The sequence below is a fragment of the Herpailurus yagouaroundi genome, unplaced genomic scaffold (assembly GCF_014898765.1).
Source record: "Herpailurus yagouaroundi ecotype Mexico unplaced genomic scaffold, PumYag 191, whole genome shotgun sequence".
Classification (NCBI taxonomy): domain Eukaryota; kingdom Metazoa; phylum Chordata; class Mammalia; order Carnivora; family Felidae; genus Herpailurus; species Herpailurus yagouaroundi.
Window position 1 is genome coordinate 9,416,988 of NW_024412422.1, and position 25,823 is coordinate 9,442,810.

The following is a 25,823-nucleotide window of genomic DNA, read 5'->3' on the forward strand; positions in this document are numbered from 1 at the left end:
GTCAGGGCCCTTCCGGAGTGTGTGACGACACGACACGGCAGGGGCAGGAGCCGGCCCCCGGTCGGAGCCATCTGACCCGAGTGCGGGTAGCGGGTGCTCCGAGGTTGAGTGGCTGTTTCTCGAGTCAGCCTTCCCCGCAGGCCTGGACGTGACCTGGCAGCAGGCGGCATGAGGGGCTGTGGGCCAGTGGGGACGGCGGCCCCGTGCTCGGCCCCCCAGGCCCACCTGACACAGGGTCCTGCCGGCTGCTCTGTTTTGCCTGGGAGGTCACCCCAGCTTCTCCTGCCCCACTCGGACCCCAGGGACGGACAGTTTAGTCCAGCGTCAGAGGCTTCAGAGTTTGGTGGTATCTTGGGGCCCAGGGGGTCACCCCTTCGTGGTCCCTGCCGGAGCAGCAACAGATCTGGGCAGAACGAAAGGTGTGGAGGGGTCCGCGGGTTTACCCACGGCGGGTGACTTCCGGGTTCGTCCCACCCGCTTTGATATTCCCTGGGGTTACCGTGGAGATACGGGACTCGGCGGAGATACTAACAACGAGCAAGATACGCGGCGGATCCATTCTTCAACCAGCGTTAAGCCAACAAGAAGGAGGCTGGGCTTTTCTTTCTCTCCCTTTTTCATTTTTTCCTTCGTCTTCTCCAGCATTTCCTGCACTGAGGATAATGACACCAAAGGGTGTTAAATTGGTTCTGAATGTCCACCTCTGGCTGGCCACATTCTTGTAACGATTTCATTAGCCTGAATTATCCACTTTATGTCCTTGTAATGGGATTAGCTGTACTTGAGGCAGCTGAAGACTAGAGAGGGAGAAAGTGGGGGAGAGCAGCCGCTGTGGCTTCCATTAACTCACCCCGGCAGAGGCGTGGAGCTGACCAGAACGTGCGCCCCAGGCCAGGGGTTGCGTCTTGCTCCTCCCCCTCCGCGCACGGGCTGATCCGGGGGCCTCGCTCCGCCCGAGGGGACACGGGGGTGCCTGGGTCTGGCTGAGGGATGCCTCCCTGGGGGCAGCTTCTTCCAATTATCTTGTAAAACTGGTGGGTCATGTGGGGAAGACGGAGAATTGCTGCCTTTTTCGGGGCACCAAGAATCCCTAGGTCCCATCTGGCTGTCCCACGGCAGCTCTCCGCTAGAAACCCCTGGGGTCCGCCAGGAGGGGCCTGGCCGGCCCAGCGGGCTCCTCCTAGCTCCGACCTGAAACGCCGCAGGGCTTGGAAGCCGTCCCTTGCTTGGCACGCCTGCGGATCCTTTTTATGGTCAAGGGCGTTGCCGACACCAGCTTCCGTCTCTTCATTCCCGTTCTACGCCAGGAGCCCTGGGTCCAGCAGCCTCGTAGGGCGGGATGATCGTTTTTCAGGTGCCGGAGCTGAGCCTCAGAAAGGGGACGTCAGGTGTAGGGCTGGGATCTGAACCCACATCTGACTCCGTGCTTCTCTTCTTTCACTGATGCGGGAACTTGGCCCCTCGCCCGTTGAAACCAGACCCCCTGCAGCGGCTCCCCACCGCTCCGAGCCCCTGGCGAGTTAGCGGCTTCACCCCCGTGTGAGTGCTCGGGCCTTCCATGGTTACTACCTGCCTTTCCGTCTCCCAAATTACATTTCCCAGCTGCATTCTGAGAGATGCTAATAGGTTTTCCTGTTGGCGGCCGGAGGGGTTCAGTTGCCAGATGAGTTTGAAAAATACAAGGTCTTCCCTCTCACTTCCAGATCCATCTTGCATGTACCTAGGACCTCCAAGGCACTGACAAGGTCTGCAGCAGAGAAGCTTGCGAAAGTCTCTTGAACCAGACAGCTCTCAAATTTATTTAATTCCAGGAGCCTTTTTTCCACAAAGTACCTATGACTGGTTTGAAAAATCGTTCTTAAAAAGTTGCCTCTTACCTTAAAACTATTTTTATGACATTTTCTAAGGACTCTACTCAGGTTTAGCAGACACTATTCAGCCTTCATTTGCTTCTTAAATCATTCAGCCATGCACAGATAGACCCCCTCTCTTGCAAGGCCACGGTTAAGAGCACAGGCTTTAGAATTTCATTAGGCCTAAGGTTGAGTCCTGGCTCTGCCATTGACTATATAGCCTTGTGAGTTTTCCCTCAAATCCCTTAAGCAGACTGAGCCTTAATTTCTCCATGTGTAACATAGGTGCGTAACTCCTGCTTCACGGGTTGCTGAGGACGGCCTCCAGTTATCCGTGGAATAAACTCGACACCACTGGGCCCGTTGTGTGCCTTCAAAAGGTGTGACCCCCCCCCCACCCAAAACACGGCCTATGACAGCCAGTTGGAGAAACAGGAGAAAAACATTAGAATTTCCATTTCTACTTACTTTTTATCTCATCCTTTTAAGTCTTCTAATATTTCAGTATTTAAAGACGTACATGTGCAGTGGAACAGCGGTATGTACACGTTTCCGAATCAAAAGTGTACGAATATCGGAGATGAATGCTCAACGCATCGCTCCGGGATTAGAGAGAGAGAAAAAAAAAAAAAGGAAACCACCGGCTTACAATCCTTGAGGAAGGAAGGAAGAGGCTGCGGCCGGTGGAGGCCAGAGCGCGTCTGGGCCGCTGCTCTTTTGCCGCTCAGAGCCCAGCACGCGTTCAGGAAGTCGTTGCTGAGCGAATGAAGGACCCGTAGCGCACGAAGGACGAGGCGCGTTCAAATTCCTACCACGCCTCAAATCCGGGTACGGGTCCTGGAGGGCGGTGACCGGTGCTCGTTCAGGGCAGGTGTGGCCACAGACTGTCGGTGCCTGGGGTCGATGCCGTAGAGCAAACCACCCCGGCGAGACCTTCTCTCCAGCTCAAGGAGCTTAGAACCCCACACGGGTCACGTTACGTGAACACAAGGCGGCAAGAGGGCCCCTGGGCCGCAGGGCGCCGGGAGGCACCCGGTCCTGGGTAACACGGAGGTGAGGCAATTCTGTCACTTTGGAAGTAGACCACCCCTTCCCATCTCTTGGAACCAAATCGGGACCGGGACCCGGATGTGGCGGTGATGATCGGGCAAGTCCACAGGTGCGTCTGCTCATTTGATTTGGGGACACAGTATCTCAAATGTCTTGGCCTTGTTACCAGTATTTAAAAATCTCATTTCTCAGGGGCGCCTGGGGGGCTCAGTCGGTTGAGCTTCCGACTTTGGCTCAGGTCGTGATCTCGCGGTTCATGGGTTCGAGCCCCGCGTCGGGCTCTGTGCCGAGAGCTCGGAGCCTGGATCCTGCTTCGGATTCTGTGTCTCCCTCTCTCTCTGCCCCTTCCTGCTCATGCTCTGTGTCTCTCTCTCTCAAAAATAAATAGAACATTAAAAAAAAAAAAAAAAAAAAAAAAACCCTTTTTTAAAAATCTCATTTCTCAGAAGAATCTCGACTGTAGGCCTGTTTAGAGGAGAGAACAGATCTGCTGTTCCTGGGCCCACGTGTCCAGCTGGCCATCCAGACTGGGGCCGAGTGGCCCCTGCCCCCTCTGGTGGAGCAGTGGCCCTGAACCTAGGGCAGATCAGACTCCCCTCCCCTGTGCCCATGTGTCCTCTCCCCCTCCGTCCGTCTTCCCTTCCTCTCCCCTGCCCTCCTCCCCATTCATCAGTCCGGCCTGGAAACAGCTCAGCCCGGGCCACCCAGCTGGTGAGGGCAGAGCCAGGCCCGACCTTCCATTTCCCAGGGCCACGTCCCCCTCCTGGCAGGAGCCTCTCGAGAGAGTCCTCGGGCCCCAGCTCCGATTCAGAGATACCATTTAACTGCTCCTCCCCGGGATTCCTCATCTAGAAAACGAGAGGGTCACGCTTGCCCGGAAAGGACCCCGTGAAAGGCTATTGGGAAAAGCTAAATGCTGTTCCCCGCGCCGCTTTTCTCACTTTCTCGGAAACCGGGCCATTATTTCAGCCTCCGGGAGGCAAAAACGAAAGGCAGGCTGGCTCCCGATGGTGAGCAGGTGACCTCTCCGCATCCGGCTCTCACCGTGACGCGTGGTGAGTAATCGGAAAAGTTCAGCCTAACAGCCACCCTGTAACAAGAGAGCGAGCGGGAACAAAAGAGGAGGAAGCTGCGCTAAATGTCCCCGAGAGCCCGTGCCCCACGAGGCTCCAGACCGCAGCGTGTCTCCGCTCACCAGGCAGCCTTCGGGGGGGGGGGGGGGGGGGATGGGGAGCAGCCGCCGCGAGCCTGCCTGCCCGTGCCCGCCCCTTGGCCGAGGCCGTCTGCACGGACCCGCGTCCGCCCTTACCCAGCAGGGCTCGCTTCTGAACCTCCCAGTCTAGGGACCCGTCCCCTCGTAACTACTTGAGTCGGCCCCGTCTGTACTTCCCGCTGTTTCTTCACCGCAGTCGAAGGGGTGGATGTGGGTTCCTGGGGAGGGGCACTGGCCCCGGGGGCCAAACGCTCCTTGTAATAAGCTGTGGCTGTGGCCCGTGAAGACGCGTCCCGAGGACAGAAGGACTGAGTGTCCTGCCCCCACACGCGACTGCGTGGCCACAACAGCACAGGCACAGGGAAGATAGGGACCTGAGGTCAGGGAGGGCCAACGGGTGCCGGGTGGGTGCCCGGATGGTGGGCGTGTGTGCGAGGCGCGACCTCTGCCGTCTCAGAGTGTTCTTTCTGTTTCTAGAAGAGGGAGGGCAAGGACAAGGAAACAAGCCATTCCCTCGGTGCGCAGGTGGGACAGTGGCCGGCGAGGGGGGCGAGGGGGGTGGGGAACATTCAGCGGAAGCCTCTTTGGAAAGGTGGCATTTGAGCAGAAATCGAGTGAGTTGATTGTGGGAACGTCTAGGGAAGGAGAGGTCCAGGTAACAAGAAGGGTGAGGTCAAAGGTCCTGAGGTTGGCTTGAGTTTGGTGGCTTCAGGAGCAGGAGGAAAGCCAGTGTTGTTGGATTAGCCTTCCTTCCCCGTTTGTGAGGCTGGAGGATCGGACAAGGCTGCCTGGATCAGAGGCTTTGGTTTGGACGCCCCGGCTGGGGGATTGGGGTGATGGGTCCTGTCCCGCAGCCTCGAGGTACTGCAGACATCACCTAACGTGGACGGAGGGAGGGGTTTGCCTCGAGGTGGCCTGTCTCTCCTTGCCTCGGCAGGGCAGAGAGGGGCCCGCCACCCGCCTGCTGGCTCTTCCCCGTCAGGCGAGCGTCCCCTGAGACCAAGGCTGGTGTCTGGCCCACTGTTGCCTCCCTCCGAGTACCCGGCACACAGGGAGCGTTTAGCTGGCTGTTGGTCCACCAGACAGCACCCGTAAGCCCTGCGTGATCAAAGGCACCAGGGGACGGGCCGCCCACCTTGAGCCCAGCGCGGCTCATTGCCGCCTACGGGACCTGGGGCCAGACCCGTCGCCCCCTGTGGTACGCGACGACTGGCTGAGTGGCCTTGGAGAAATCACGTGACTTCTCTCAGCCCCATCTGCTCCGTTTGTCAAACGGGAGCAGCCGTGCCTCGCTCACGCGGCTGCCGTGAGATCCTGTACAGCAGGTGTTTAACATGCCGAGGGGCGCGTAGCCTGGAGTGCTGGGGGAACGGACGGATGTGCTGTGTGTGTTGGAAAAGGGGCTCTATTTGAAAGGCTTTTTTTCTTTTTTTTTTTTTTTTGGCCAAGAGATTGAGCCCTTTCTTCCCTCCAGAAGGAAGAGAAGGAAGCTTCGGGCGTATTCTTACCGCAAACCGCCCCTTCGTCCTGTTGCGACCACACTGTTGTCTGACTCTGCGTCCCTCGGGTGACGGCTGATTCTTTTTTTCCCGTCAGCAGTGCACTGAGCGCAGGTGGAAGAGAAGTCATGCCAACAAAGTTCCCCACGTGACTCAGCACTTCTGCTGGGATTGCCGGTTCCTCCGGCAGAGCTAAGTAGGGAGGCGGAAAGGACACACATCCTGGGAACAGAGGGGCCTGGGCTCTTTGTCAAGGTGTGCCCGACCCCCACTTGGTGTCAGCGTGCAGGCCAGAGGGTCGGGCTGCCTCCCAGCCCTCTCATTAAGCCCCGGAACCCAGGCACCAGAGCAGCTGTACGGCTTTCAAGTTGTGCATCTCTGGAGGGTTCTGTCTGCCTCCCCCTCACCTTTCTTTTCTCACTCCTTCCTCCTGATCCCATCGCTTCAAACAAGGAGGGAGCGGACGATTCACCCGTTTTCAGTAGCACAGCCAGAGGGCCCCAGCAGTCGCCGGCCAGGGCTGTGGTCCGGCCACGGGGTGTGCAGCGTGTGCAGAGGGAGGACGTCCCCGCATGCACACACGCACACACACACGCACACATATTGTGCCTGCGTTCGGGCCTGTGTGCAGACATGATTTGCATGCCCAGACCTGTTTACCAGGGCCGGGCGTAATTGGCTCGCCTCGCTCAACACCTCGCACCCCCCTCCCACCCCTTCCTCCCCTCTCCCGCCTCCCACCCCTACCCGCCTGGGAAGAAATTAGAAACGTGACAACAAACTCCGGTTGTGGCAAACCCACCGACCGGTCTGCCGGCAGTCGTGCGCTCTGGGTGCGGCAGGGGGGGGTGGGGCCGCCGCGTGGGGGAGTAATTGGTGAACCCAAGGTGAATGAAATAATTGGAAAAGTGAGGTGCGAGTTTGTTATGAAGTGTGAGCGGGTGGGGGAGGGAAAGAGGTCCGTGTTTAAAAGCCCGGTATGTCCTCTGTATTCACAGCTTCTGATACAGTAATTGCTATTTTGTGGTTTCTATTATCTACACAGTGGGGAGCGTGCGCGTCTCCTTCCCCGAGCGGCAGGGTCTGGGCTGGGGGGAGTTCTTGGGTGCCCTGTGATTCTCCTCCCTCTCTGGTCCCTGGCGGCCCTGCCCGGCCTCCCCCAGGCAGCGGCCTCTGCTCCCAGGAGACGGGGGTCGGGGTGGGGGGTGGCGTGCAGAACTCCCTTCAAAAGCCACTCTTAAAAATGGCTCCGTGGACCTTCCTGTCAGATAAGAACCTTAATAATGGCTGGTATTTATATATCGCTTATCTCCAAGGAGCTAAAGGTACTTCATCGATTTTTTTCCCCCCAACCTTTTTTTTTTTTTTTTTTTTCTTTTTAATTCTCTTTCGATATAGCTGCGAGATCATTAGCATCAGCCTTATATTATCCCGCGCGGTGATACAAGCAGCCAGGACCATCCACCTTCCCCAGCATTGTCCTCCGGCCGGAGGAGCGGCAGCCGTGAGAACGCGCCCGCCTGGCCGTGGGACGTGGACAGGTCGCTGGGCCTCCCGGCCGCTGGTTTTCTCACCTGGGGAAACAGAGACAGCGACATTAGTGCCCTCCAGTCATGACGCCTGGAAACTGTATTCGAAATTGTTCTTTTAATGTTTATTTATTTTTGAGAGACGGAGCGTGAGCGGGGAAGGGGCCGAGAGGGAGGGAGACACGGGATCCGAAGCGGGCTCCAGGCTCCGAGCTGTCGGCACAGAGCCCGAGGCGGGGCTCGAACCCACGAACTGCGAGATCACGACCCGAGCCGTAGTCGGACGCTCAACTGAGCCACCCAGGCGCCCCTGGAGTCTGTCCGTAAAAGGCCGAGCACCTCACAGGCATTCGGGCATCGGCGCCTGGGGCCTCGGCAGCAACAACCGTGTCTTGAAGCCTTGCCTGTTCATCTCGGGGCTTCCCGGGCCTCGGGGAGTTCCTTCTAAGATGGAACCCTAATCCTGCAGCTGCCCCTTCAGCCTCAGCTCTCTCTGGTGCCGTTCTCAGAAGGGGGGGAGAAACACGTTCCCATAACCATGTCCCTGAGCCCTGGAAAGGACAGGGCCTTTGGACACAGTATTTCACGTGTGCAGACAGGGGCTGGGACCTCCCCAAGGCCCCCCCTTGGATCTCTGCACGTGGTCCCTCGTGGATCCAAGGGCACCCCTCTGCCGTGCACCCCGCCCCCCACCCCGCGCCAAGCTCTCAGTGCCACGTCCTCCCGGCCCCGTAGGCACACCGCCTTCCGCCTCTCCTCATCAGCTTTTCTCTCCACCTTTTAATTATTTTCCTTGCCTTTCTCCAGACCCTCGGCTGCTTGCCATGCACGGAACGTCCACAGCTTGCAGTGCGCGGCAGAGGGAAGAATTAACCTCAGCCGTTGTCCCCTCCCCCTCCCTCTCTCACGCACACGCTCACGTGGGCCAACTCGCCAGAAATCAGGGCTATGGGGAGACCTGGGCAGAGGCCACCGGGGACCATCGAGGGACAGGATGGTAATCCGTGGGGGCAGAGGCAGGAGGCTGGCACATGGCGTGAGCGGGAGGAACTGGGACTCAGTCGCCCCCTCTAGCCCTGGGGTCTCGGGTGAGTCACCGGATCCACGGGAGTCCGAGCAAGCCCTTCCTAGCCACCCCCTTCCAGCTCTACGCCAGACGGGGGGGGCCAGACCTCCAAAAGAGGACCCCCCCCCCCACGCCCCCGCCACTCCTGAAAGTGGACGGCCCCCGTCCAGACAGTTGAAGGAAAACCGAATGCTGTGCAGTGCAAGGAGAGCTCCGGCTTAACATCAGACCCGCCCGGATTCGCATCCTAACCCTGCCACTTGCTAACAGGAGCTGCTGCCTCCCTGAGCTCAGTCTCCCCATCTGTAAAATGGAGGTGGGGAGACTAATTCACCTCGGTGCTGTTCGTACGTACCCCGTGGTCTGTTTTCACGCAGTCCTCGGCACGTCCCCGTGCGTGCCAGCGGCTAGGTACGGGTGGTCGTGTCTGTGGTCCGGGGCTCCTGTGTTCTTGCTTGTTCATCCCACTGAGCCAGGCCCTGGGCTCCTCGCTGCGGAGCCCCTGATAAGCAAGATAGATGTGGCTTCTGCTGTTGCAGAGCTGAGCTCCATCCAGCCTCAGGGGGAGGCAGAGGGCACCCTGGTGTCCACACCAGTGCCCTGGTTGAGAGGCACGGCGAGCCCGCCACGGCCGGCAGGAGCCTGGAGCCTGGGGCAGGGAGGAGGGAGGACCCCCACACCCATCGGGGGTCCGCACCCTTGTCGGTATGGCACCCCGCACGGCCTGGGCACATGGGTGCTCGCCGAGGCCTTCTCTTACCAGTCTGACTGCTGTTGCAGTCTGGTCCTCGTGCCCTTCAGGCACACCCTCCCTGCAGCACCCCCGTGTCCCTCTGAAGCACCCAGAGCCAAAGGACCGTTTACCCAACGAGCCTGCGAGAAAGCTCCGCCATCCCCCTGCCCGCCCGCCCGCCCGCCCTGGCCAAGGCCCCGGGGCTCCCGCGGAGGAGGAGAGGCCGCGTCTGTCTGTCATGGGCTGTGTCGGCCTTTAGGTGGCACAATAAAGCAGGGTTTGCAGGCTGGACTCCTCAGCCCTCCCACCTCACCTTCCTGCTTGTCCCCACCTGCCCAGCCCCTGGGCCCCAGCCCTGCTGCCTGAAGGAACCAGAGAGCCTCAGCCGGGCGGGCAGACCGACAGGGCCCCACCGCCTGCCCCCTCCAGCCCCTCCCCTCCCCGGGAGGCGGGCCCTCTCCCCAGCCTGGGGGGAGCCGCGGGCAGACGTGCAGATTCATTTTGAGGGTTCATAATGCCGCATTTACCCACCATCCTGCCTTCGGAAATTGGGCCGGCCGATGCCTGGTCCTGCTGGCAGGGCCGCGGGTTAACGCCTCGGATTTAGCTTCTGTCGTTTCACGAGGGCTTACGGCCTTTACTGTGTTTTTCACCCAATCGGTCTTTGGCCCTGAAGCATCCTGGGCCGTTGAGCCCGCGTGTGTGTGTGCCCCGGCGCCCGCAAGTGTGTGGAGATTTCCAAATACAATAACAGCTCTTCAGACGCCGCGCACATTAAATATTTATTGGCAGTGATTTGTGCATATATATTTGATAAACGGACGTGAGGGTGGGGTTGGGGCCGGGAAGTGAGACAGGAGGGCCAGGCAGGCCTGATCCTTTTGTCCGGGAATCTCTCAAACGCTTATCTGGGAGGAGAGGCCGGTTCCGGGGCTGGGGTGAGGGAGGGCAGGGGATGGTCCGAGCTGTGTTTACCTGTTTGATCCCTGACTGGGGCGGGGGGGGGGGGGGGCGACATTTTCTTCCCTAGAGCTTTGCCTGATTTTGGCTTAGCAGATCTCAAAACTAAAGCTCAGAGGTAGGGGAGGTGGGGTTTCGAGGGAGTCGCGGCGCCTGGTTCCCGCGGGGAGCACTGAGGAGACACCCCGCGTCCCGGGGCCGGGAGAAGAGGCTCATCCTGCTTGCTCAACGCAAGCTTGCTGTGTGCTCAGCTCAGCCGTGCAGGCGGATTCAGGTCAGGAGACCCTCCTCCCGCGTCCGGATCCCGGGCCCGGGCCCTGCCTGTGTGGGGCTCCGTTCCCCCAGCCCACTCGCGCCTCCTGCCGGATCCTCAGCCCCACAGGCGAAGGGAGGCCGAGGGTGCCAGCCTGTCAGAGGAACTGGAAATTCTCCATCCGTGTCTCCAACCCCATCATCCCTCCCTGCCCAGCGGGAAGGCCGGGATCGGAAAGGAGAAGGCCAGGCACGCCCCGAGCGCGAGCCGGCCGGTGGGGGAGGCGACACCAGTTTACGGTGCGTGTGCGTGCGCGCACGGGTGCACCTGCGAGCACTTGTCTTTTCTAACCAGAGGGGATGAGAGTGTAAGCTGGTCCTGCCCTCACGCACACACCCCAGCCCCTTTGTGGGCCCCGGTTCTTAGCTCTCCTGTGCTTTGCCCTCTGTCTCTAGCACCTTCGGGGAGCTGAAGACCGTCCGCTTGCCGAAGAAGATGAGCGGGACAGGCTCGCACCGAGGGTTCGGCTTTGTGGACTTCCTCACGAAGCAGGATGCAAAGGTGAGGCAGTGCCCCCCCCCCCCCCGTCAGGGCCCCCTTGTAGAAGCAGCGAAACGCCTTAACAGATGTGGGCATGTCCCTGCCCCGTGGGGTTTTCCTGGTCTTTCCCTGACCCCACCAATCTGTGCAACTCCCTGGGAAGGCAAGACCCTGGGTTTTGTTTGGAGGAGGGGGCAGACCTGTGTCCCCCTCCCTCCTTCCCTCCCTCCCTCGCCCGCTCACGTGACAGAAGCAGGAACCTGGGATACAAAGTGGGGGAGTGAGCGGGTTTCCCAGGCCTCCCCAGGGCAGCCAGAGCTCCCGGCTGCGAGCGCCCCCCGAAGGCAGGGTCCAGGGGGGCGGCCCTGGGAGAGGAGGCTCCCACGGGGACATGTGTCTTGTCCTCATCTTCCCGCTTGCGGCCGGGGCCTCAGGCAAGGTCTGCCCAGGCAGGGGCTGCTGTGCAGAGGCACAGGTACAGAATTCTCCAGAATTCTCCTAGGAGGCAGAACGCCTCTCGTTTCTGAAGCAAGGCGGCCCGTCGTGACCTGGGCCGGGCGCAGCGCGGCGGGGGTGGGTGCCGGGCCCAGCCCGGCAGCAGATGTGGGAGCGCAGAGGCTGTGTGGTCGGGGGCTCTGGCTGTGTTCGCGGCCACTGAATCCCCAGGGCTCCCTCAGGAGCCTGCGCGTTTCTCCCTCTGTCGGCCTCCCCTCTCGTCAAGGGTCCGGGGGAAGCGACGGGCGGGCCTCACCCACACTGGGACCCCCTCTGCTTCTCATGAGACCTCCCTGGGAAAAGCAGAGTTATTTGTTAGAATCACACCCGTCGGCCTTTAGCGAGCTGCCATTGCCAGAGGCCCAGTGGGCGGAGCCGGAGGTGACATCTCGGGGACACAGCTGCGGCCTTTGTGGGCCCTGGGAACACGCGCAGGCACGGAGGGCCCTCCCGGGACCTCAGGGAGCCTCGCCAGCCACCTTTGTCTCAGCGTCTTGAACTCAAGTGCCTGTTTTGTCCACACGTGGCTGCGTTTGTCCGGACATCTGCTCTGCTTTCTTCTCGGCTGGCAGCCTTTCCCTTGCCTCCTGTCCGCGGCGTCACCCCCTGCGTGCGGCACGCGGGCACCTCTGGGGGGCGAGGGGGGGGGGACCCGCATGCACTCAGAGGGGAGCCACGAGGGGAGCCGTCCGGAGCACCTTCCTGCCGGCAGCTGGGCTCCCCTAGCCCTGCCCCGTGCCTCGGTTTCCTCGTCTGACGGCGCGCATGAAACCCTGGCCCATAGTGCTGGAGCCAAGTGAGTTATTTCTTCCCCCTTCCCACCGGCCTTGCTCCGTCGAGAGCCGGGGTGCCTTCACCCCAGACAGAGGGAAGGCAAGTGCAGGCCAGTGTTTCCTCCCCAGCCTGCCTAACCCTAACCCTGCTGGGGGGGGGGGACCTCTGGGGGGTTGGGCGGTGAGGGTACAGAGCTCTGGTCGCCTGTTTGCTCTCAGGGTTCCCGCGTGAGATTGTGACCAGGGAAGAAAGAGCAGGGGGTTCACTCCTCACCCCCAAGAGAGGCCTCTGATGAGGGGGCTCGTTGGTGGAGCACAGACTCTGAAGCCAGACGGCCTGAGTCGGGACCCTGGCACTGCCCCTGTCTGCCGAGGGACCTCGGGCAAGCGACTGACTCACGTTCTGCGTGTTTCAGCTTCCGCGACGTTTACGAGACGGCGAGAGGATTTTCCTCCCCGAGCTGTCGTGAGGTTTGGGTGGGGGCGATGTCCTCGGAGTGGCGCTGGCCCCGGGAGGAGGAGGGTGGCGGTGGTGACAAGGGAGATGCTCTCAGAAGGAGGAGGGGTAGGACAGAGCCGAGAGAAAAGGTGTCGGAGCCCCCCAGCTGGAGGGCGTGTCCCTTGCACACGGCGGCCTCTCTCCAGGGCTGGGGCTGATGTCCCAACCGATGTGGCTCCTGGGGCTGGAGGCTCAGACCCGGCGTGGGCTCCCAGCCTCCAGCGTCAATGGCCGCGTTGCCGGGACGCGGTCAGTGGCAGTTTCGTTCCCCGGGATCGCCGGGGCAGGAGGGGCGCCTCAGGTAGACGGGGCGGCGCTCGGCCCTAGAGCCGGGCCGCAGACGTGACTTCCGAAGGCCGGCACGGTGCCCGGGGAGCCACGGAGGTGGCTCCTCTCCCTCCGTCCCCTTCCCCGCCTTCCGCTCTGGCCTCCAGGAGGAGAAAGGGCGGCCGAGGACAGCAGGGACTCAGCCCGCGGCCCCTCCGGGTTGGCCCCTCTGCCCCTCGCCTCCCACAGGCGGCGGCCGGGCTCCTGCGTCCCCGCCGCAGCCCTTCCTCTGGGCGCATGAGGACCGGGGCCCCGCGTGCCCGCCAGCGTGCGAGCCGGCCCTCACACGGTGTGGACTCAGCAGGACGTTGCTCTTTTTGCCTCCCGGGGAAGCTGTGCCTCCCTCTCCTTCTCCGTGTCTGTCTGGAGAACCTCATTGTCTTCCGAGTGGCACGGCCAGCACCCGCCACAGACCCAGGGGGCTGCGCGCACTGCACGTCGATGAACGCGGTTCTGACTGCCGCACGTGTTGAGCCGGGTGGGGGGGGGGGCGTGAGTCCGAAGACGGGGTGCGAGGTCGCAGGGAGACGCCGAGGAGAGCACCCGAGACCTTTACTCCCACAGAAGGAATTGGTGGGAGTGCCGGGGGGACGCGCCTCACCCCCATCCATCTGGCGGGCTCCCCCTAAGTGGCCGTCCTCTTTCGTAAGCACTCGGGGAAGGAGGAGTCCTCCTCCTTCAGAAGCCTTTCCGGAGCTTGACTGATCCCTGCCTGACCCACCTGCACCCCTCGCGAGGGGGTTCACTCCCACTGCCCGGCAGGACACCCTCCGTGGGGATGGAAGGCGTCACTCTTGGCATTGGCCACGCGGGAACCTGGCATCAGAGCCTCCCCTGGGGGCCCCGGGCCGTGCTCAGATGGGAGGAAAGGAGGAGGGGAGGGGAGGGTGAAATGGGGGGGTTGGTACCAGGGGAGAAGGGAGAGGGTAACGGACAGCTGGGCGTTCCGTGTTCAGTCTGGGAAGCAGTGGAGAAACTGATAGTGTCTGGCCGGGGGCCGGGACCCAGATACGTTGGCTCCCAGGACCGTGCTCCTTCCCCGGCATCAGCCAGCCCCCTTCACCAGCTGGCCGAGGTGAGAATTAGCCCCGGTCCGCCCCTCGAGGCAGCCCCTCGGCAGCCTGCCCATCTGCGCCGTCCCTGCACCCTGCACCCTGAGTCCTCCGACCTTCCTCCACGACACTGCCTTCCACCCCGCCCGTGCATCATCAGGGACTTTGTCATCCGTCAGGCCCCTCTGGGGCAAGCGCACACCCCCAAACTGTGAAGAGAATCCTAGCACGAGGCTCCGCAGAGGCTGTCGTGGCAGAGCTCAGGGTAACCAGGCAACTGATGACAATAGTCAGAGGCCCCTGCGACCGACCGCACCGGCTTTTGTACGTGATATATACACCACACGTGCACTGTCTCGTCCCAACCTGCAGCGGCCCCGGGAATCGGGCAGGAGATTTGCATGAGTCCCTCCCGGTCTCCGCACGGCCGCCGAGCTCTGTCTGTGCAGCCGCTGCAGAGCCCCGTGGACCGATCCCCGCGAAGCCTGGCGCTGGCCCCCGGGGCCAAGGCACTAAGCTGGAGGAGACCCGTCTACCCTCATCACGGCCTCGGTGAGCTGGCACGTTCCCCCTTCCTAGGTCGTTTGTCAGCCCTCGGAGTCCTAGGCCCTCTGAAAGTGTTCGTGTTCCCTAAAACTCCGGGGGTGGTGAGGCGATGTCTTCCAAAGAACCTACTCCCTCGAGGTGGAGGGGGCAGGACAGAGGCTGACGAGGGAAGAGTGGAAGTCAAGGACGCAAGCCATCCCAAATGCAGTGGTCTTCCCCGTGTGGCCTGGGTCTGCACTTATGTGCACGGCTGTCTCCCTGTCTCAGGTGCCCCCGTGGCTCTCTGGGCCCTGATGTTTCCGGAAGGGCAGCATCTTGGCGGTGATCAAAACCGTCAATTTCTAGAAGCCTGTCTTTGGCTGCTGGGCGTTTGCGTTTGTCACGTCTTGTCCTCCCGGGACTCTAGGAGGTGAGTGGTAGGTGGCATTGGAAACTGAGGCTCAGAGCGGTGACGTCGGTCAGCCGGGATCATGCAGCCGGAACTGGGCAGAGCCGGGTAACTCTGCGTGCTGACCGGCTGCCACAGCCCGTGCGTCCAGGGCGCTCCCCGCCTCGTTTGCTCGTTCGCTTGAACTGAGTGCCGGCCCCTCCTGTCCTCAGCATGCCCGCCACTGCCCACCCCAGCACCCAGGGGAGAGGACGACTCACCGATTAGAGCCATTTCAGGGGGAGGGGCCGGAACATCTCTTGGGGGCGTGCCCAGAAGAGTGAGCGCCCCGGCATCGGGCCCATGAGCGCACGAGTCCAGCCCTCCCGAGCCCGAAGCAGCCTGGCCCCAGAGAGGCCACCGGTAGCCACCGGGCTTCTGTTTAGCAGCTGCCCCCGCCTGCCGCTTTGCGCAGAGCAGGCTGGTCCTGCAGGAGGAAAGGAAGGCCAGCCTGGAAGAGAAGGGATGGGAAGGATAGACTCTCAGCCCGGAAACCGGAATATTAATTTTTTTCCCCATGCAGGCGCCTTTAATTTCCCCTCCCCGAGCCCGCCGTGCCTTTGTACTTTTGCAGTTGTGGCTGTTTTTATTTGCCGCCGCTGCTGTTGTTTTAAAAGGTCTATTTTCACGTGGAATGTTATCCAATTAGCAGAGCAATGTGTTGGTTTAAATAAACACTTGGGGGGAGCCGGCAGTAGGGAGACGTGATGGCGGCTGGCATTGGCAGGCAGAGCTGTTCTCACCGTGGTAAACAGCCGCAGCTTTAATTGTGGGGTCGCACCGGTTAATGCGTCCCTTCCCGGTTCCCGCTTCTGCACGGTGCTGGGGGGAGGGGGGGGTGCGACATGGACACGGGGCCCGGGCCCTGCCCCGCCCGTGCTATCGCCTCGAGAGCTCTGCCGAAATCAGACCTGTGGCGGAGAGAGGGGGACCGTGAGGGGGCCAGACGGAGCCTCTCAAGGCGGGGACGCCTCCTTGCCCGGCACCCGGCGGGGCCAGCACAGGGCCGGGCCATCTTGCCCGCCCCGTAAACGGTGACCGCCGTCAGATCATCACTGGCGTGAGCTCAACACACGCTTGTTTCATCGAGGGTAAGAAGGGAGTCGGGCAGTTTCCGTGGGGCCCGTGGGAGCACAGCAGGGTCCGCAGGGGCCAGCGCCCCCTGGGAGCGAGGAGGCCGCGAACACTGAGAAGGGGAGTCCCGTCCCCGAAGCCCAGGTGACTCGTCTGTCCCCGTGTCAGAAATGATACTGGCCCTGGAGGCAAGTGCGGAGATCAGGGCTAGGCCCAGGCTGTGGCACAAAGCGCCGAAGAAGGGGCGACTGCCGGGTGTGCTCGGGCCCCGTGGGCAGGGCTGCTGCGGTCTGAAGCCTGGTAGAGGTTGCTCGTCTCCAGAAACGTTAGGGAGCCGGGCTTTGGTCCCCGCCTTTCTGTTCGGGCACGCGTGCTACGCGCACATACTCAAGCGCACGCAGGTTCTTTCCTGCGTTTCGTTAGCAAGGTTTTCCTAGTTCCCATCGTTGGGGCCCGGGGCCGGCCGGGGGGGGGGGGGAGTGTATTTGAATCCTGAGCCTTGCATTTCAAGGCCGGGATTCAGGCTCAAACAACAAATTTCTGGGCTGAGAAGCCGGGGGGGGTGGGGGCAAGCCACACTCTCCTCAGACTAGCAGGCGTGCATCCTTCGTCGTCACCAGGGCATAAGCAGTGCCATGCGGTGCCCCTCGACTCAGCCTGTCCCTCCCTCCGGGCCTCTGCCCACATGAGAAGACCTAGGGTGCTAGTGTCCTCACGTCAGATTCACCAGGCGCTCGGAACACATTACCAGGGAAAGGTGACGAGCCTGGCTGAGTGGGACACCTTTCTCCCCTCCAGGAGCTCCTCTGGTGACTTCACTGCCGATGGCAACAGCAGGTGCGAGGACCCAGGCCCTTCCTGTTCCCCGGGCGCTGGGGTCAGTGAATAGTTGCTGTCCTACTTACTCCTCTCGGCAGCCGCGGGAGGTCCAAGTGCCCCCATTTTGCAGCTGACAGAGTAGAGACCCAAGGAAGTTCCTCATCCGGTCACAAAGCCAGAAAGCAGCAGGGCCCCACTTGGAGCCCAGGGCCGTTACCAGCCCACGCCGCCCCCTTGCCTTACCGTTTCTGACCGTCGGCGACCTGGCGGCATTGGATCTTTCCCGGTGGCTCTTTTCGCCCCTCCAGAGGGCAGAGGTGGTGCCTCAACTCTGGGTCCCCTCGCGTGGCGTTGGTTCCTGGCGGGTCCTCCGGGGACTGTCGACTTAAATTGGGTAGAGCTGAGTGGATGAAGGCAGGAAAGGAAGGAGACACATCTATTTGTCTGAGAGATGGAGGCACAACCTCCCAGAACCGGGGCCCCGGGTGTTTCTCTTAGAAGCTCGTCCTCAGCTCCATGGTATCTTAACTGGAAATGGCCCGAGGTGCTGAGTGGGGCCCCACGGCCGATCACCCAGTACTCCTCCCCGGCCCGGCTGCCACCCCACTCCTCCCCCGTGGAGGCCCGAAGCAGCTGGCACAACCTCCTGAGAGCTTGCTTCTGGGATTGTGGGAGCCGTAAGGCAGGGACGGGACGGTTCTGTGCCTCAGAGCACAGGACGCTGCACCGAGAGACAGCGAACATCCCGGCGCGGCAGGCCCTCCTCCCAGAAGCACAGCCCCCGGTTTTCAGCCATCTCGGCCAACGGGAGGAGCCTGGCCCCCACCAGCCCCAGCCAGGGCCCTGGGCCTCCGTTCCCTCTGCTCAATCCCGTGCCCCTGGGCACACGTGGTCATTCTTGGCTGGCTCAGGTCACGCTTACTCCAGGCATTGGGGGCACAGATGGCCTGGCGCAGGCTGGCGTTGTCCACGCTCAGGTGGATCTGATGCCTGCTGCAGCCCTCTCCCCTCTGCGAGACACGGGGCAGGAGGGGCCGATGAGTGCCTGGACTTACGAAGACAGGAGTCCCGTCCTCAGCCTGGCCCGGGAGCCACCACCCTTGGGACGGTGGCTCCACCAAGGGCATCGCGTGGACTTTTGTTGCCGCGAAGAGGAGTTGTGTCTCCAGGGAGAGCTGCAGAAAGGTCAGGCCAGCGCCACGCTGGCAGCCTTCCAGCATCTTCCCTGTTCTGGAAAGATGGCTGCCAGGCCTGGTCACAGTCACTCCCCGCTCCGCCCTCGCAGATTTCCTTCCGGGGGGACGCAGAAGAGGCGGTCGAGGCTAGGGCTCTCGGGGGCCACAGTTGGTGGCTCGGGTCAGAGATCAAAGGGGGGTGATTCTGGGACAGCCGAGCCAGGGACCAGATGACGGCGGGAGCCAGCCCGCACCCCAGCCGGCCCTGCCCGAGCTCTCCTCAGTGGGCCTCAACTCTCGGAGCGGGGCCAGGCCCTGGGACCTGCTGTCTGGAGCGCAAGGCCCATCTGCCCTGGGTCGAGGCAGAGGCACTTCAGGCAGCCCCCCGGGTCGGCAGACACCCCACCCCCGATGGTCTAGGAGAGATTTATGGAGGAATAAGTAGGGCTGGGGGACCGGTGAGAGGGGAGGGGCCGCCGGCAGGAGCTGTAGTCCTGGCGGGAGGGGGCAGGGGAATGGCACCCCCACCCCTTTCCTCCCTCCCTCCAGGACTCCGGGCATCACCTACGCGGAAGCCAGAGGGCGAGAGCCCGAGTCACGCGGTCCGTGGGAGTGGCCTGCAAAAGCACAGAGAGTGGGGGCCGATAGAGGAGTAGGAGCGGCCAGCCCTGTTGCCACAGAGGATGGCAGGAAGTGGCTCCGGAGGGCAGAGGCCCCCCCTTCTATGGCATTCTGCTCCCGGACAAGTGAACGCACCCTTAGAGTTGCACGGTGAGCCGAGCGGGTGATCTGCGGTCTCCCGGGTCCTGGTGGCTTGGGCACCTGCTCCCGTCCCCGAGGGCCCCAGAGTCATACACGTCAGGAGCAGGCCTTCCCCTCCCTGTTGCCGGACCCAAGAGCGTGTCCGCACCAGGTCTCGTCCTAACCGCAAGGCGGGCCGTCCCGTGCACGTGGCAGCCGGAGACGACATACTCCTCGCTCCTGCGTCTTCATGGTCTGTATCGTAGGGACGTGGAGGGACCACGGCAGGTTATTTAAGCCAGCCCGCCGTCTCTAGCCAGGACCAACTTGAATACGGCTCTGTGAATACAGCAGCCCCCCCCCCCACCCCCCATCCACGGTTTCCTTTTCTGTGGTTCGTTACCCACGATCAACCGTGGCCCGGAAGCAGATGGCCCTCCTCCCCGGGCCGCGTGGCCTCACGCCGCATCACACGCCTGATTTAGAAGTTAAACTTCACCACAGGTGTGTGTGTGCAGGAAAAGTACAGCGTAGATGGGGTTCGGTACCGTCTGTGGGTCCGGGCACCCACTGGGGTCCTAGAACGTATCCCCTGCGGAGAAGGGGGAGCTACTCGATCTCCTGAGCACACTTTGCCCCGAGCACTGTACTAGGGGCAGCAGGGACAGAGGCCTTCCCTCTAAGGTTCAAGGCTGAGCCGCAGAGGCCGGCACACGTTAACGGGGCAGGTGCCGCAATGGAAGCCGCGTGTGCAGGGCGTGGGGAGGGTGCCCGGTGGCAGTCTGTGTGAGGCGAGCGGGGCCTGTGCTGGGCCGCCACCGAGGCGGCTGTGATGAGGGAGCTCTTCCGAGGCCAGGGCGGGTGTTGTTACAAAGGCCCAGGGACGGAGTGCACGGAGTCTGAAAGGAAAAACAAGAAGGCGGTTGACGCGCACGCAGACCTCGGCCCGTGCCTCTGTGTTCCTTTCGTTGAAACGGGAGAGTAATGTTCGTTCTGATGAGTAGCTTGTGGTCATGGGCTCCGAGTTCTAACCCAGGGGATCCATAATCCATGGGACGAAGGCGGCCCTTTCCTCCCAAGGGAAGGAAACAGGCAGCAGAAAGAAGCTGGATTTGGAGAGAAGCACACGGCCAGGAACATGTAACTCCCTGCTTCCTCCCGAGACACCCTCACCGCACTGACCCCTGGGCGCCCCAGGATGGACAAGGCCCTGAGGTTCAGAACCACAGCCGAGGTTCAGAACTCTCACGGGGAAGGCAGCGTGGGTCTCAGGAGGCACACAGGCCAGGGAGGAAGCTGCTGGCAGGCCCGGGCCAGAGAGGCCAGGGCCGCAGTTCCCTTCTGCTGTGCCTGGAACCTTCCGCGTTCCTCAGCGCCTTCCCCTGCGCTCACCTGAAAGCCCCGTGAGGCCCGGACTGACTGTCCAAGGCCGATCTTAGCCTCGAGTCGCTGTCACCACCAACGCAGCGGGCACTGAGGAAAGCGGCCTGGTCTCCTATTGACCAGAAGGGACTGGAACTCGGGAGGGTGGTCCTGCTGTTTTGGGGGAGCCACCCACTGCACTCCCGACGCCAAACGCACAAGAGCTTTTGTGTCCCTCTGGATGTTATTCCTGCTCTTCGGTGGCCTCAGGGGAACCGAGGGCAGCCTTAATAGGAATGACAGCCCACGGTGGTGCTGTAAGTGCTAGACTTCACAGTCCACGGACTCCTATCCGTTCTTTGCTGCCGCCTCTCGAGGAAGTGCGTCCCAGAGACGTTAAGCGGCCTGCCCCAGCTCACACAGCTCGCTTGTAAGTGGTGCGGCAGGGATTTGAATCAAAGTCGCCCGGGCCCAGAGCCCCCCATCTCAGTGGCTGTGCCACCTCCCCTCCTGCCGTCAGAAGCCCTTCTAAAGAGGAGATGAGCATTTGGAAGGGTTGATGTCGGAGGGAGGCCAGGAGAGGGAGTTCTTAGCAACTCCTGTGGCGAGTGGGGACCTCTCCGGGCTCTGTGTGGCACAGGAACGGGGCTCCAGGGGCAGGAAGGAAACGCCAGGCTGATGGCCGCACAGAGGGAGGGAGGCCAAGGTCAGGGCCTCTCTCCTGGGCCCGCCTCCCGGGCTCTGCTCCCCTGTCCTCGCCGCGGCTCCCGGCTTCCACCAGATGCTGCCTCGTGGCCGCTCCCTCCCGCCCGTGTCCCCGGGACCGCAGCTCCTCAGGGACCCCGGCGCCGGGCCGGAGTACCCGCCACACCAGACTCCCGACTGACTCCTCTCCCCCGTCTTCAAACCCCCGGCTCCCCCAGTCAGGCTGTTTCTCTGCCGCGCCAGCTGAGCACGCGTGTGTTTTAAAGCTCTGAATGGGCCATTTCGGCTCGGAGTCCAGATGCATTTTTATATCCGCATGGAAAAAAACGCAGAGGCTCCGCTGGCAGTCAGAAAGAGTTTTTTTAAATTAAAGTGAGAAAAAAAAGGGGGGGGGGGGTGGCAAGGAAAAGTTGCCTGCACCTGGCCCTTCTCGGAAAGGCGGATCTGAGAACAAATTGTTTTTTGCTTAATCCGGCCACGTGTCTCGTTTTAAAAAGATGCGTGTCCCATCCGCCTCCCGCTCACGCTCCTCAAGGTGGGTCGTGCGGGGGTGGTCAGCTGTGTGCCACCCACGGGCTTGCTGCGTGGTAATCCCACACATCCCCCCACCCCCCACCCCCGGCCCCGTTGTCCAGATGAGACCGAGGCTATCGTGGGGCACTCGGCTCACCCTAGGTCCCCGCGGCTGCCGTCGCAAAGTACCGCGGAAACACAACGGACCGAAATTTCTCGGCTCCCAATTCTCAAGGCCAGGAGTCCCCAGACTCGAGGGGCCAAGAGTGTTTGGTCCCTCTTGAGGGAGGTCTGTTCCCCACCGCTCTCCCCTGGCTTCCCGCGACAGCGGCATTCAGTGGCCTCTGTCCCCGCAGGGCGCTTACCGTGCGTCTCCGTGTCTCCACGTGGCCGTCTCTTCCGAGGACACAGTCAGGGTAGGTTAAAGGGCCCGTCCTCTCCAGTGTGCGCTCGTCTTAACTTGACTACATCTGCAAAGACCCGATCTCCAAACAAGGTCACGACCTGAGGCCCCAGGGGTTTGGACGCCGACCGCTCTCGTCTGGGAGAACGTGGTCCAGCCGGTAACAGTCGCGCTGCAGCTGAGGGCCCGAGTCCGGACCGGTTCCGGAGCAGAGCCCTCCCGGTCACACGCTGCCTCCCCGCGGCACGGAGGAAGCAAGAGGGACGGGCCCCATGGCCCCTCCTGGTGCCTCGTGGTGCTGCCACAGCCCAGAAGCAGAGACAAAGGTGCCCACCGTTAGCCACCGTGGCTTCCGGGGCTGACGCGCACCCACTGCTGACCCGAGGCCCCTCTGCTGAGAGAAGGCAGTTGCAGGTGCGATAAGCCTGCAGTTAACGGCACCCCCACAAGGAGAGCTAGCCTCTCTTGAGCACTGACTGTGTGCCCCCACGCCGTTGGAAGTACCTTCCGTGTTAAAACTCCTCCTCGCCTCCTCTAGAACCCTTAGATTGGCACGCCGTTGACATTCCCGCTTCATGGATTTGAAAACCGAGGCCGGTGAGATTCATCAACACGCCCAGTCTCTGGAAGCGTGCCCACCTGCCCGGGCAAGGTGGCTCCAGAGGCCAAGCGCGTGGCCTCTCATGTACCACGGGAGTGCTTCAGGAAGAGCCCCGCCCCCCGCGAGGCTCCACTTAGCTTGGGCCCCGGCGCCGTTTAGGACGGAACTCACCAGTACTGCGTGGTTCCGTCTGTATCCGCCCAGAACAGGCAGATCCAAAGAGCCGGAGAGCAGACTGGTGCTTGCTGCGGGCCGGGGGCCGGGGCGAGGGGTGGCGTGGCCGCTCACGAGGGTGGGGTTTCCTTCGGAAGGCCGAGGGTGGGGAACCTTGTGAAGCTGGCGTGGTGACGGCCGCACAAGTCTGAATCTGTTGAGACCCAGCGCCGTATGCTTCAGATGGGTGACGTGTGGATATCGTATCTCAATAAAGCACGAACACCAGAAGTGGGGGAAGGCTGGGAGAAGAACGGGGCTGCCAAGCCGGGAGAAGGAGCCGGCGCCCGAGAGGGCGGAGGCCGTCTGAGGGCCCGAGGGCCTGGCCAAGGGCAGCAGAGAGAGGTGGGGGACAGAATCCGCGGGGTTAGCGAAGGACAGAGCCACCAGGCGACGGTGAGGGGCCTGCCTGGCTGTCACCATAGCCAGGCAGGGCTCGGCTGTCTCGCGCGGTGCCCCTGACGGCCTGGTGGGAGGCGAGCCAGCTAATGGGGTGGCCCTCCCCAGGCAGGACACGGCACGAGAAAGAAGAAGGCGCCGGCCCAGGCCCCAATTACAGGCCCGGACGGCAGATGTATCGACGGCACGGTCACTCGCAGCTCTCTCCCTGGGAACGTAACCCACTAATCGAATCAAGTGGCCAAGAGTTCCCACACCCCGGCCAGAGAGCAGGTGTCACAAGGGCCAGAACGTTGCCTTGGAGCTTGAGGCGGTGGCGGGCAAGAGGGGGGCGGGATGGGGCGTCGGCGGGTGGGTCTCAGCTAACTCACACTTCCGTTTCCTGCTCTTGCCCCCCCCAGAGAGCCTTCCACGCCCTGTGCCACAGCACCCACCTGTACGGCCGGAGGCTGGTGCTGGAGTGGGCCGATTCCGAAGTGAGCCTGCCAGCCCTGAGGCGGAAGACGGCCGAGCGTTTCCACGGTAAGCGCGCCGGGGCTCCCGAGGGGACTGCCCTCGCCCTGGCCGGGCCGGGCCGGGCCGCGCGTGGCAGGGTACCCCGTCTCCCTCCCAGTGCGTGCTGGGCGCCCCCCCCGCCCCCGGCTGTCCCCCGAGCTGCTGCCCAGCCTCCTGTCCTCGTTCCGCACCGGGAGGCCGACCCGTGTGGACAGCGTCGCTGGTCTCCGTGCCCTTCGGTTTCCGGTTGGGCTGGGTCATCGAGAGGCCTGGCAGGAAACTGGGGAGAGGAAGAGACTGGGGTCAGGACGTTTATCACCTCCCGGTCCCATCATCCCCGTCCGCTTTCCCTCTTGCCGGGTTTCTGCGGGCCGACCGGCTGGCACTGCCCCCCATCTATAGCCCTCTCTGCCTGGCACTTTCTGTCCTCGTCCCGGCCACCAGCTGGGGGGGGGGGTCCCTCCCCTGAAGCCCCTACCCCCTGCCGCCTTTTAGCCCGACTCTGCTCAGTTACTTGGTTTGAGGGCCGTGTACTCTCTGCCAGGGGCCTGATGGTCCCAGGTCGTGACGCCACCGCTCACACGCCTTTGTGGCATCACGCGTCCTCGCCGATCGCTCAGTCCGTCCCCCAAAACTACTCACCGCGTTGTGTCCTGGGGCTAGTGATGTGGCTGTGGCCTAGCCGGGCCGTGGGTCCGAGCGGAAGAGGCCGGCACCTTGCTTGAGCGGGTGGTCTGGAAAGGCCTCCTGCAGAGGTGACATTCGTGCCCACAAAAGGGCTGCCTGAGCAGCGGGGACCTTGAGCTTGGCACATGGAGAAACGGGGAGGGCCAGCGTGTTCGGAACAGATGAAGTGAAGAGCGTGGGGGGCTGGCTCACAAGGGGCCTCACCTTCTGCAGCAGGTTGCCGGGGAGTCAGGAGGGGATGAGGGAAAGCCCCAAGAACCGGGCCATCCCCCGGTCCCCAACCATCCCCCCCCACCAGTGCACACCCCCACGCTCGGGCAGTCAAGGGACCTTGGAGCCCGCATCCCATCTCCTTCCTCTCCCACCATCTCAGAAGTGCGTTCAAGGCCAGGCCGTAAAGGGGCAGCTGTGAGCCTCCTACCTTAGGATCCTGGCGGCTCAGTGACTGGTGTCCAGGAAGCAGCCTCAGCGAGCAGGGAACGCGTCCCTTCCTCCCGCCGGCCTGGGAGAGCTGGGCTTGGCGAAGGGGCTCCGTGGCCTCCCCCGTGGCCCCCCGCCCTGGCTGCCGCCAGGTCTCAGGTGGCGGCCTGCCTTCTTCTGCCCAGAGGTCCCAGGGACAACCGGCAGGTTCATGGCTCTCGGGGACTTTCCTGGATGGACCAGTTCGCCCGAGCGCCTGCCACTGCCCCCCTCACCCATCCCCGCTGCCCGGCGGTGTCACCTGGGGGCAGTCTGGGGGAGCGTTGGCTACACAGCCCACCCTTCCCCCGCACGTCCGTGTAGGGACAGAGCCTGGAGCCCGAACCAAGTCATGCTCCGCTTAGGAGAACCCAGGGAGGAGGTGGCTCATACAGGGCCGTGAGTTTCCCGGTTGGGCCTCACCTGTCTTGCCCTGGGCTAGCAAGCGGGGCTCCCGAGCAGCGTTTGGGGGATGCGAGACTACAGCCCGGTCAAGTGTGCTAAGAACTCTGAGCTGGGACTGAAGCCCAGGCTGCCAGACCCTTCAGAACATGCCCCTGCCTGCTCCGGTGGCCTTTTCCCGGCCCACCGACCCTCCCCACACGCCACGTGGTGTTCTGTGACTTCCCGTGTGTTCTCCCCTCTGCTCACGATGCCTGGCCCTCCAGTGGTTTTGAATCAGGCTGTGCCTCTTCAGCCATTAAGGCCCAGCTCAAATGACACCTCCCCCGGGAAGCCCTCCCAGGCCTCCTTCTCAGGTATCAGTCATGGCCCCTCCCTCTGTTCCTCTCCTTCCCTGCCACGCGATAGTTTCTTTCTTTTGGTTTTTATCCTCACCGGACTGATGCCTTCCCTGGCATGCAGACGGGGTCCTCGGGTTCGTGGCTGGGCCCCCGTTGCCGGGCACGCTGTGTGCCAGGCCCTCCGTCTGAGGCTGGGGAACATACGAGCAGGGGCGAACGAGCAGCTGGAGGGAATCAGGACTGAGCACACAGTCCCCAGCTTACGACTCAATAAGGCCCCAAATCCTGACGCGCAGAAAGGGAACCCGTCCTTATCGACAGCCATTGACAGGCCCAAATGCACCCGTCGGCAAATGTTTGTGTAAGGGACTCTCCCCGGTCCTCCCCGCCGCCCGCCCCCAGGGCCGGCAGAGTGCAGGCTCAGCAGTTCTGCCCTGCGTGGGAGAGAAGCCCCCTTCAATAAATTGAGTTCCGAAGACAGCATTATTGCCTCACCCCAGCGGAAAGCCTCGGCCACAAGCGTTTCTGCGGGATCTGCCGTCTCCGAGTATCGGCTGCCCCTGCGGCCCGCACAGGGGCAGGTGCGGTCCTGGCAGCAGTGGGAGGCTGCAGCTGGTTC

General features: G+C 62.5%; 1 protein-coding gene across 2 annotated transcripts in view; it reads left to right on the plus strand.

The window, feature by feature from the left end:
- The window catches only part of RBM19 (RNA binding motif protein 19), a 157,690-nt gene that overhangs the window by 83,772 nt on the left and 48,095 nt on the right, over nt 1-25,823 (plus strand). For both annotated transcript variants that reach the window (XM_040443806.1, XM_040443807.1), the window contains exons 22-23: nt 10,612-10,717; nt 23,222-23,342. In XM_040443806.1, coding sequence (XP_040299740.1) covers nt 10,612-10,717; nt 23,222-23,342 — 227 coding nt within the window. The remainder of the gene's footprint in view (nt 1-10,611; nt 10,718-23,221; nt 23,343-25,823) is intronic.